The sequence below is a fragment of the Pygocentrus nattereri genome, chromosome 2 (genome assembly GCF_015220715.1).
Source record: "Pygocentrus nattereri isolate fPygNat1 chromosome 2, fPygNat1.pri, whole genome shotgun sequence".
Classification (NCBI taxonomy): domain Eukaryota; kingdom Metazoa; phylum Chordata; class Actinopteri; order Characiformes; family Serrasalmidae; genus Pygocentrus; species Pygocentrus nattereri.
The window spans coordinates 30195822-30208543 of record NC_051212.1 but is presented as its reverse complement, the minus strand read 5'-3'; the positions used below and the strand labels follow the sequence as shown (position 1 = coordinate 30208543).

The following is a 12722-nucleotide window of genomic DNA, read 5'->3' as shown; positions in this document are numbered from 1 at the left end:
CGGAGCTGGCATAAGCCCAAGCCTTAGCATTTTGTCTTCGATATAAGCAGTCATCCTAATTTGGAGCCTATGTATACCTAGAACTTAAATGCTCACCCTTGGGCATTGTACTATTGACCGTTAAATGCTTATAATTGTTCTGGGCCTCAGAAGCATCTCAGGAGTCCTGCTCAGATCTTTGTACCAGAAATGTCTTTGTGCCCCGTTTTTTTTGTTCTTCACTGTTAGCACTTAACCCGCAATCATGCATCAGTGAGTAGCTCATTAATCTCTGTTATCTCTGATCCCACACAGTTTTCCACTGCTAACGATGTGTTAATTAGTGAAAGGAGGTGAAAAAAACATGCCAATTAATCTTCTCAGGGTCTGGAATGAATAGCGCTGCATGACTTCTCCAACAGCTCACCTCACCGCAAGTGGCATTCCTGGCATGGTGGGCTCAAAGCTTCCACTAAAACAAATAGACACTAAACTTTACACTCCCATATTATTACCGGTAGCAGGATAGGGTTCTCATCTTTGACAACACTACAACTTCCAGAACACATAAAACTGAAACAGAAACAAATAAAAAGCAGTTGTAATCCTATATCACCCAAAGGCCAATCTACACAAAAAAGGGCAGTTGTGAAAAAAAGGTGTTTAGGTTCAGTGTCTTACTTCTGAAGAAGAAGCTCAGCTCTGGTTCTTTCCATCTGATTATCCCCAAAGTAGTGTCTCCTGTGAATTGTAATTTCTAAAAGAAAGTCTTTTTCTTTTTTGAAAAGTGTAACTAAGAACCAATGAATCCACATTTGTGGCCTTATGAAAAATATGAAAACCTGGGGCTTTGTTTACCTTCAGCATTCCTCTCTCTAAACCTCTGTTAAATGCTTGTATTGGCAGAACAAACTGAAAAAGCTCTTTATAGGCAGCCAGCGTTTTTTGTCTTCTTCCTTTTCTTTTGACGTGGGACTGAAATGCTTCCAGAGAGGCATTGTCAGTAAAGAATCAGGCTATTCTTACTAATTTTGCAGATGGGTATGCATGCACCTTGTGCTTATGTCACTCATTATGTTCCGAATAGGATGCAAAATCTTCTCTAAAATATGAAATTTAGGAGAATAATTTGACATGCCTATAGAGTCAGACTTGAAGACTTCTGTTCATTTTTCAATATTTCAATATAATGCAATTGGGTTATCTTCACAAAACCACCATCCATGGCAATAAATATTTAAATGTCTTAAGCATCAAACAGAAGATTTATATGATTTACTAGGTCATTTGAATCACTATATGGTACAAAGTTTGGGAAGTAAATTTTTCTCTTTAAATTTTTAGGGGCATTTTTCCATCCCAGATCCAAATATGTTATATGGAATGTTGATGATGGTACAAACTATGTACCTCCATATACCTGAATAAGTTTTAAAATACATTTTAGTTCTTAAAACCATCATAAACATAAAACAATGCCTAAGGCATCAAGCCTCGGTAGCTGTAGGAGTCATTAAAATGATAAATTTCACATTGAAACACCGTATGGCTTTGTTTGCATCTTAATGATTTAACTGTGCATAAATTTTAAAAAATGATGGGATCCTCCTTTTAATACTAGTTGACTGAATTTTTAAAATGTTTTTTGATTATCACTTTCACAAAATTTTAAACAATGAATCTCAACTTACTACAAACAATGGATATGGACTAAATTCAGCCAAAGCAGCCAGAGTTTTAAAAAATGGTCTTGATGGCAAAAAAAAAACAGGCTAAATCCAGTCAACAGCTACAGCTAAGCATGCAGGCTGTGTTTCTACTGAAGTAACAGGGTAAACAGTCATTCAGTCATAAAATCATTATTTTGGTCCCACTGCTTCAGGAGAATGAGAAGCAAGCTGTTAGCTTTTTTAGCAGTAGCTGTTTGTTAATGAAGCTTGCTCTGTTAGCCTATTTAGCTGATTTGTTAATTTGTTTGCTGTATATGTCATAGAAGTATCTTCTATCTAGTGCACAGTGACTTGTGGACAAGGCCTTCGCTACAGAGTGGTCCTGTGCATCGATCACAGAGGCCTGCATGCTGGAGGCTGCAATCCCACCACAAAGCCACATATAAAGGAAGAGTGCCTGGTTCCTGTTCCCTGTTACAAACCCTTAGGTAGGCACTTAATGTGACTTACTTGTACTTACCCAGCAGCTGATATGTGATGCTATTTTATTTAAATGACCATTCAAATCATTTGACTTGCCCTATTAACCCTTTACTGCATTAATGATGATAAAACATCATGATTTGTCTAACAGAAATGGCATAATTAATAGAAATCTAAAAAAAATTCAAAAATAAATCAGGGGGTACTTTGTAATTTTGTAACTATGTGCCGTAAATTTGCAATGCGTACAGTGGGAGTATACAAATACACTGCAATTGGACACAATCATTCAGGCTTGAAATAAAGCATGTGCATAACTATCATTAATGTATAAATATTTTGAAGTCACTTTTTAGGATAGGTATTAAATGGTTACATTGTTAAAATCATAAACTTGGAATACTAAAAAAGTTGAAATTGCAGTGTACTGTATCTAATGGCATTGTGTTCACCTACCCCCTCTCTATGTGCAGTGCTAAGTGTCGACTGGCGTGGTGTAAAGCACGACGCCTCTGGACTGTGTTTAAAATGTGTTTTTTGGAGTGATGAATCACATTTCATTATCTGGCAATCAGATAAATACATCTGAATTTGGTAAATGCAAGAAAAACGCCACCTACTGAAGTGCATAGTGCCAACAGTAAAGTTTGGTGGAAGAGGGAAAATGGTCTGGGGCTGTTTTTCAGGGTTAGTTAGGTTAAAAGATTATGTTAATGATACAATATACTGGGTTTATATATGAGGGGTTTGATAATAGCTAAGGGAACATATCAACAAACATAAATTGACTAAATAATGGTGGTTGGTTAGTGTAGTGGGTAACACGTCGTGCTTCTATGCTGTAGGCTGGGGTTCAATCCCCGCCTGGGTAAGCACCCTACACTATACCAATAAGAGTCCTTGGGCAAGACTCCTAACACTGTCTTTGCCTACCTGTGTAAAATCATCAGATTATAAGTCGCTCTGGATAAGCGCGTCTGCCAAATGCCGTAATTGAAATGTAAATGACTACATTTAAACAAAATACTTATTGCCTAATTAAATAGTTATATTATATTATATTAGTTATATTAAAAATAAATAATGTTCCCAGGTGCCTAAAACTATAACTATTACTAACAAACTATATTTAGCATTGTTCCAGTTGATCTTTTGTAAAATTAAATCCAAAGATTTATCAGTAATTATTAATATAATCATATAAACAATAGTGACAGCCCTACTTATAATACGCCTTAATACACAAATATTGTGTTTTTGTTTCTCCCTCTCTTAGAGAAGCTCCCTGTTGAAGCAAAGCCACCATGGTTCAAGCAAGCCATAGAACTGGAGGAAGATACTGCTGTGTCTGAGGAGCCAACGTAAGTGCTTCTAGCTCTAAAATAACAGTAAGGCTGTAGACCTGGAGGTTTTTGGGTCCTACAGTAGTTGCTTTGGATTTTCACTGAATTAAAGGAGAATAAGACAGTTTTCAGGTCATAGTTTCTTTCGCATGACTTAAAGATCGCCTTAAAAGAATCTGACATCAGCGAAAGAGGTGTACGTTATTTCCTTAGTGCAGATTTAAAGGGAAAAAAATCTTATGAATACTCTCCAGCCTTCACATGGAAAATCTGCGCTCACAAAGGGTCTCCCTGAGCTGGCTGATCCTTAAATGATGTGATTGGTTGAAGCAGTGTGAAATGAAAGAAGAGAGTGAGTAGGGGTAGCTCGTAGCTTTTTGTGAGCAGATGTTCTGTTGAAACCATCACAGGCTTTTTGGGTCAGGTGATGATTTATGAAGAGGAATGGAGCCCAACAACAGCGTCTGCAGACGCACTACACAAATGTGGAGATTTACAGTACTAAATATCCGTTTTTAAGATTTAACATTGAGTTGGGGGATAGAGGGATGAGTGCACAGCCTAAGCCGTCTTCGAGATCAATCGAGAATAGCACTGAGACCTGAAGCTGAGGTATCTGCTGCTGGTAATGTACATTGTTTAAGGTGAAAACCACAGGAATTGTAGAGTTTGGCAGACATGGTAGAATTGGATGGTGACCATTATTTTTGTATGACTTCATGACATTTTGAAGTAAAGAATGATTTATTTAGCTCTTACAAAGATTAAAGAAGTTCAGTTTGTTTCAAAGAGAGGGATCAGTGATGTACTAACCACTGTGACTTAAGGACATTCTTTAAACCATAAGAAAACATTGGCGCTGCATTCTAAGAGCTTTTTAATGCCCGATTTCACTTAGCCTTGAAGGTGTACATCAGTTATGTGTCAGTTCAGGCTAATAAAATTAGTTATAAATTCCAAATGATTATTTGTTTGCTTATGATTTACATGAGTCATTAGTTTCATTAATTAGGGGTTATCAATCCCTGTCCTGGAGGACCCGATCTCGTCAGACTTTGGTGTTTAAATTCCCCTTAAACTCCATGGAGTCCTGTTACAATATCATCCTAACTCTAAAATCTTGTATATCACCAAGACAACTTCACTTAGGATTGATTTTAGGACAGAAGCTATTACAGAATTACAGTTCCTAACTTCATTGTCTTATCCAACTCCAGATAACAACAGAGTATTACACACCTAGAGCATCTAGAAGCATCTAGTGTCTGACTAGACAAAATTTCCTAAATACTGTCCTCCAATGGTGTCCTGACATCTGTTTTAACCATATATTTGTACCACTAGCTGCTCAATTGGAAAGAGAATGTTACCGCTGACATATTTCCCCCGTTAGAGTTAAAGTTTTTAGTTAAAGTTTTGGGAAATGGAAACTGTGGAGCAGTATTAAAAAGCAGGAAATGCTGTCATAATTCTTAATTTTTCAAACTTACAGTTCATTACACTTTAGTTGTTTAGTTTTTTTGGGGGGGGGGTTGTTTGTTTTTTACAGTAGTAGCTGTCTAACTATCCAACAAAATAACAGTTTTTATGTTATTTTGATTACGTTTGCATTTCAGTTGTGGGCATGTCTTACTTGAGATAAAAAATGTTTCTTAAATTAAGATAAAATTGGCTTTGGTAATGCAAATGGGTGAAAATCTTATCTTGATGGACAGTAGCGATTACAGAACCCTACATTTATATACCTTTCCTTGCTGAAAATAGAATGTTATAGTTCTTAGGCTGCTGTTACAGGTAACAAATCTTTAAGTAGCATAGTAGTGTTACATTTATTCATAGTATTCATGTAAATTCCACAGGCAAAGTATTGTAGTGATGGTAGTGAGTAACAAAGACACCAAAACAAGCCTGTGGAGCAAAAGCACAAAGCACAGGCAAGCAGGCTGCTTCAGCTTGGTGTTGGCAAATGAAAGCTAAAACATTAACATTTAACATTCAACAGTGAGGAGGATGGTGCATCCACAGTATTCTTGATTTTTGATCTTTGACTGAAGTTGATAAAACTTCCAGTTTGTCTCAATTTCCTTTTTTTTTCAGTGGTTGCTTGTTTACAACAGAAAAGTGATTTTTGTTTTAACAGGTATTTTGGTAACAGATATAATGATTAATTATCTATGTTGATTTGAGTAGTATAGGATTTTCTAACTTGCAAAATAAGATAAAATTCCTAAATGATTTTCTTCTGTGAAAAAAATTACTGAGGCCTATTAAAGGCTTTTATTCTACATTTAACAGTCTTTTGTTACTGTGTCTTTAAGACTGAAATGCACTGTAAATGTTTGTAAATGAGCTCTGTTCCAATTGGCTTGTATTATGCCCTATTAAAAAAAACGTCCGGTCGGAAACACTCACCTAACATAACTCAAATAACTTCAGCGTGGAATGGGCGGAGCTAAACTGTTGTAGGCTGAACTGGTGTGGATGAGATTAAATTTGCTGGTTTTTATGTAATCACAAAAACACAAAATGGGCTGTTTTACAGCTTCATTTCCATATATGGACTGTATGGATTGGAGATGGTATTTTAATGGAATGTTTTGAGGTTTTACTCATGTTTATATACTATAGTAAACACAAAAAAGGAAGGAAATCCAGTTTTCCAAGGGGCCCTTTAAGCCTAAGCCTGAAATTAAGGTTAAAGTTTAAGGTGTTAACTAATGAGTTGAATCAAGTGAATCTGAGCAGCAAACACTGCTGGGGGCAGCCCTCAAAGACTGGAATTAGTTTTTTAAATATTGACATTTTAAATGGATGGAGCCATTGTTTTTGCCTGTGTGTTAGCTTATAACACTTCGCATTACGTATTGTTTGTGGTAACTGTGCTACACCATACTCCATATATTTTAGCATTGCTAGCCTACTGCTTTCAGTGTTTTGGAGAGAATTGCAGTGTGAGAGAGCTGACTAATGCCAAAGCATATGATTTTGTTCTTTGCAAAAGGCATGTCTTCCCAAAAAGCGCATAAATAAAAGCGTATAATATGCTGTCGTCCAGAAGCCAACAACAATATCTGCCTGCCATATGGGCGCAGGCATACGGATGCGAGAGAAACGAGAAGGAAATTCCTGTGTTAGACTTATTGCACCTTCACTGCCAAGATTTAAGCCTGCTGTTTCTTCAGATGCATTCAAAACCACTGTAGCAATTACTTGCAAAGATCAAGGAGAAAACATACTGCCCCAGTTTAGAGGTTTGACCATGCACTACCACGCCTGTGACCAAACAACAGGTCTTGGCGTTGCCATGACTTTGACGCTTAAAAGAAATCAAAGAGAAAATGATTCTCACATGTATCAATGTATGAATCATGGCTGCTGGAAGTGGGTATACAGAGAAATGACAAATAAAGCCATGTCTAAGGGCTGGAATGCAAGTCATGATATATTTCTGCTAAAAGGGGAGTCATCAATATGTTGTTTCGATGTTGATGCATTAGCCAAAGCTTTGGCTGCATCTGTGGTGGTGTCGTAAAAAGCCTGCTTGGGTGCTTGTTTAGGGCCAGCCGAGCCTAGTTATTGGTTTCTTATTGTGTCGGATCATGAAGAGGGGAAGCATGCTTATACTGTGGTTTCACAGTTCAGCCAGAGAAAAATGTGCAGCACAGCCTCAGAGGCACGATCACACTTGCATGCTGCCAATGGCTAGTGCTACAGCAGTGACTTAAAGAAATAGACTAGAGCATCAGTAAGGGAGTCCAGCTCTTGACCCTATTATAATTCCACAGGATCACACATTTCCTACAGATGGCAAGGCACTGCCATATGCTTTAAGCAGCTGATGACAGTTAAAGTGCTCTCATCATCCTCTCACAGTATTTTTATATCACAGAACTGATTCTTATTTGGATGCAGTGACTCAAGGCCTGCAGGACACAAACCCAGACAGGGTTCTCAGACTTTAATGTGGAAGAGCTTTAGTTGACATCAAAGGGAGTCAGCAACAGAACAATTACAAAATTGTTCAAAAATCTCAGCCTTTTCTTTTGGTTTTCTCAGGTGAGTTTAAGCCAGTTCTCAGGTTAGTAGGACCTTCCCCTGTTAAACAACTGTACCAGTACACTGGAAGAGACAATGCAGTCCCTCTAATCAATAAGAATGAAGCCAGTGATCTACTGAAAGCCTCCTTTCCATGGATAGCACATAGTAAGGTTTTAATGATACACTTTGCTCCTGTTGGAACAAACCTTGTACCTCCAGTTTTTTCAGAAGAAGGAAAAATGTTCTTAATTCACAGTGGAAGTTAATGTAAAAAGATTTTAATTTTAAACCATTTCTATTGGTTTATTCATTATGAAATTATCAAACAATGTAAAGGATGGTTGATGTATATAAATTACATTTGGAAAAAATACTACATTTTGTCCCAACAGCCTCAATAAATTTTCAGTTTTTATATGATTTTTGTTGATCAACATTTGATTCAGTTTTTGGTATTTCATATTTGGTATTTAAATTGTCTTTATTCTACTTAGCTGTTATATAGCAACCCAGACTTTCAATACTTGTCTTTCCAAAAATCAAAATCCCAGCATCAGCTGTGAAGTTTATAAGCAGCTTGAAAAAAAAGCCAGTCATTTGAGTGTGGATGCATGCAGAGCATAAGCCCTGTCCATTTAATTTAGAATTAATATATAACTTAATTGAAGGCTGAAGAGAGCCGTTGGCATGTTGGCAGTACAGATTTAAATTTTTATGTGCTTTTTTCATATTGCATTAAAATCACTACACCATTAGCACATAGCACAGCTGGAAATCACACATGAACCCCAGTGAAGTTTTGTCATCTGAAACAATTGCAATTCCAAATACTGTGGAATTCTCAGAGATGCTCTAATCAGCAAACTTTAGAAGACAATATATAGCCAATAACCATTTATACACTAATATGCAAGCACAGATAGTGTCAGAAAAGACAATGATGAGAAAATAAAGTAAAATATACAATGATATAGCACATTGATAAGGCAGCTCTGAAAGCTAGGGTTAAAATATAGAACTACATTCTTGAGTTGGATTTCACTGTTTGTTTTCTGCTGTATGCAACTCTTAGTAAATAAACTAGCTTAAAAATGTTTTGCAGCTTTTTTTTTTTTTCAAATTTTTGCCCTCTAAAAAAGTCAATTGTTGATAGGCAAGATAAGGAGCTAACTCACTACTGGCTGTTTAAAATAACATAAGACATTTGGATGCTCACTGAAGTTTGGACAACATTTACAGTAGTTTGGCTCAGGAAAAAAAATATATTTTCTGTTTTGTTTTTTTTTTTCTTTTCATGCTCCCCTTTACTACTTCTAAACAATGTGGAAAATCTGGAGGGGTGGAGTGTTTAAAGGCAGAAAGTTGAGGCTGGTTTTGTTGTCAGGAGGTTTCACCTTAACCTTCAGGGCTTCTGTACAATGTTGCAATACAGTGAAAGTGAATAGAGGACCTCAGGCCAAGCTCCTGCTGACGAAATCAATGCTCAATGTGGTCGTCATTCACATACTACTATTGCCATTCACATCTTCACTGCCACACAGTGGACTGCATTCATTGTTTGATAGGTGGAGTGCAGATGATGTCACCTTGGGCTGTACTTAAGCTGTCAAAAATTCCCCTCTGACTTGATTTACTGGTCACTTTATGGCCTGGATTTGTCTTTTTGACACATAGCTCTTCTAGTCGTTAGCAAGGCTTGGATTAAAGGACATTATTTTTAGCTGTTATCTTTAACTTGAAAGATAGTTACAGAACAGATTAGCCCTCTTTTCTTTGAATTACTCCTCTTAAGCTCATTTCATGAGTGTGTGGCAGTTCTTCTCAGGTTGAAAGTAGGTAAAGCTTGCTTTTCATACCATCAGGTCACTCCTGCTCACTTCATTGTTAACTATGAGGAAGGAGGCATCAAAGCAATTTATTCAAGTGCATTGGGCCTTAATGTCTCACAGCTGTTGAATGAACTGCAGGAAAGGCTGGATTTCAGAAATACTTGCGCTCTTTATGAACTTAGCTGCAAATGACTAAAATGTGTGAAGATGAAGCTAGTGCCAGAAGCGACACAGCTTTTCAAAGAGGTGCTTTTATTAGTGCCAATTTGTATTATGATTTCATATAGATCAGTGTGTGTGAGGGTTGCATTATTGCGAGCAAAAATATCTTGACTTTGTAGGAAAATCTGAGAAAATCCTCTGATGATTCTTTAAAAGAAAAAAAATAAATAAATACAATTTTTTAGACCTGAGAATGCAAGAACATTTTTTTTTTGAGGTTTAGATTAAGGTTCAGTTTAGGATTAGACATACAACATTCTACAGTACAGTGCAGTACATTCTATGTTATTCAAATGTCAATCATTTATTTAATTTCCAAACAAACCATCCATGAAGTACAAGTTATACACTTTTCATTAGATATACAATTATCCACTTGCATATGGAAGGGGAAAGTCAAAAAACAAGAGTTTTGAAAACTGTTAAAAAATGATTGCAAGATGTCAAGAAACTATGACACCTAACAACTATGCAAGACCGGGTAGACCATCTGGACTGTCATCATCAGATAAACAGTACTTAAGCTGTCATCTTTGAGAGAGAGAAGAAAATCAAGCCCCACTCTTGATTAAGATCTGAAGAAATCCACCGGTGTTTCTGTCCATCCTTCCGCTGTGAGAAAGCAACTCAGCATTATGAGTCTGAAAGGATGTGTAGCTGCCAAGAAGCTGTTCCTGAAAAAGAAAACAGACAAAAAGAAGACACTTGGCAAATCAACTTCTCAAATTAACTGACTGACCACCCTCAGTGGTCCAGACCTCAACATCACAGAATGTGTTTGGAATTCCTTGGATCATGAGAAAATACAACCAGCCTCTAAGATTGAAATTTGGAAGTGTGGACAAATATTCCTACAGAAATTTTCAAAAACATGAGTAGTGGTCTCTGACTTGCACTGTACATCAAAGTTTAGAATGTTTTCCCGTTCTCCTTCGAAGTTACCATTTAGGAGAAACACAACTTTGTTCCGACAACGATGATGTAATGCATGTAGGTTTTGCTTACAATGTGTGAAAACAACCCTGTGTGTGTCTACACATACATTTGTTTTCCAGGTTTATCCGAGGAGCATGGGGGCCCTGCAGCAGGACATGTGGTGCTGGAACACAGAGGCGCACAGTGAAATGTCAGGTGTTGCTGTCCTTCTCTCAGACAGTGGCTGACCTTCCAGACGATGAGTGTGAGGCGCAAAAACCTGCAGAGAGTCAGCCCTGTTACCGTTCTCCCTGCCCTGGAGTGAGAACTGAGCAGGAGAGCGAGAGAGTTAGGAGCGTAGTTCTAGAGAGGGAGGAGCTACATGACTGGGAGTATGAGGGTTTCACTGAGTGCTCTGAGACGTGTGGTGGAGGTGAGTGATTTCTTTGGTTCTATTCAAAACTCTTGACTACAGCAGCTTCTGGAAGGCTGTTAAACTGTTATTAGTGGAATCAGTTAAGTGGAGAGTGTCAGCATTAATTCTAGACTATTAAACACAGCACAAAATAGTTGCCGTTGTGATGCCAAAAGTAAATGGAAAATTAACATAATCTAAATATATATTAGGTCACATAGCCCTGGTGCTTTTTAAAGGGGAATTCCACTGGTTTTTTAACATTTCTGAGTAAATCAATGGCTCAGTTGTGAACAAAGTCAGTGGTTTGATGTGAGATGGTTCACCATGTATGCAACACAAATATAGCTATTTTACTTACTATCCATAATAGCCAGTAAATCTACACATCTTCTGAGTTTTTATATGAAAGTGGACAATGGTAAACCAGTGGTGGGTCTGAAAAATATTCTCTGCATCCTATTTTGCCTTACAAAAATGTTGTGAACTAAAATTTGATCTTAAAACTATCGTAAAGCATTGTCTCAGGCCACAAGCAGCCAATCCTTAACCATAAAAACTTTTAGAGGATCTGAACTCTCTGACATCTGGTTCCTATCACTACTACTGTGAACAATTCAGACTTGATGTGTTTCTCCAGAATAGAACACATCAAACAACACAAAATTACTCTGTTTACATTTTAACAACTGATTGGCTTTTGGTCTTCAGTCAGTAAAATATGTGTTCACTGGGGTTGAGCGACTGACTTTTCCAGTCAAGAACATTTCAGTTTCTGGCCCCTGAAAAACTCTTGCTTTAGCAGCACCAAGATCAAGCAGTTTTGAAGCACTCAGTTGGATCTCAGCTGTTAAGATGTTTCTATACAATTCAGGATTCATCCTGCTGCTGCTGACAACAGTCACATTATTAGAACTCTGTCTGAACAAGCTGGCCTTTCTGTTTATGAGGCTTTGGATTATATACTCAATCCATTTAAGGCATGCCAGCGTATCCTTTCTTCCTAGCCTGTGTCTACATCCTTGGTGTTCTTGATCTGTTAAGCTGTTTTTCTTCAGGACCGAAAGTTTTTTCCACCATAACTGTAATCGCCCCTGGGCTGCCAAATAGTTTGTTATTGCCATGCTCAGCAGTGTACAAAACAGTTAGATTTGACATACAACAGCTTCAAATTCCAAATACAAATACCAAATCTAGAATCAGCTCCAGGCCTTTTGTTAACTCTGGCATTACATAATGAAGCAACAACTCAAAACTGACCAACAAACTCATAAAAGTTCTAAAAGTACCTATTGTTTCTATACAGTTCAGTAGATATGACCATACATAACCATGATGATAGTTACACAAGGGGTAATCTACACAAGGGGAATTTATTTCTAAAATACATGCACAAATGTGGGCATTTTATTTGCTATCCAAAATGATCAGGGAACCTACACATGTCTTCTGAATTTAAACAGTAAAATAGTGGTAAACATATTTAAAAAAAAAAAACATATTTTTGTTGTCCAGAGAAATACGTCTCTCCGGGAAAAGCTTTAGAGGAGATACAGTAACTTTACAGGAGAAAACATTTTTGGACAACGTAAAAGGCACCTGCCTTGTTCAAATGATAAAAAAAATAAAAATCAACAAAAAGTAAGGGCTTTTTGTTATTTTTATTCATTCATTCATTTATTTATTTTGATAGCAACAGTTTGTTTTCTTTATATTTTGCCTTGTAGTTCCCTGCATGTACATCCACCATGAATGCAACTTTAAAAATATGTTTTAGGCCAAAATCTTATTTTAAAAACTACCATAAAATGAGCCTGAGGCATGAGGC

General features: G+C 37.1%; 1 protein-coding gene across 2 annotated transcripts in view; it reads left to right on the top strand.

Annotated features, from left to right (window-relative positions):
- LOC108436215 (ADAMTS-like protein 1) overlaps positions 1 to 11029 on the top strand; it is a 164235-nt gene extending 153206 nt beyond the window's left edge. Inside the window, exons 13-15 of one of the 2 annotated variants that reach the window (XM_017712567.2) lie at positions 1990 to 2137; positions 3409 to 3493; positions 10620 to 11029. In XM_017712567.2, the coding sequence (XP_017568056.2) occupies positions 1990 to 2137; positions 3409 to 3493; positions 10620 to 10920 (534 nt within the window). In that variant the 3' untranslated portion in view covers positions 10921 to 11029. Of the gene's footprint in view, positions 1 to 1989; positions 2138 to 3408; positions 3498 to 10619 lie in introns of those variants that run through there. The other variant, XM_037545809.1, reaches the window with a different exon arrangement.
- Positions 11030 to 12722: the final 1693 nt, after the last annotated feature.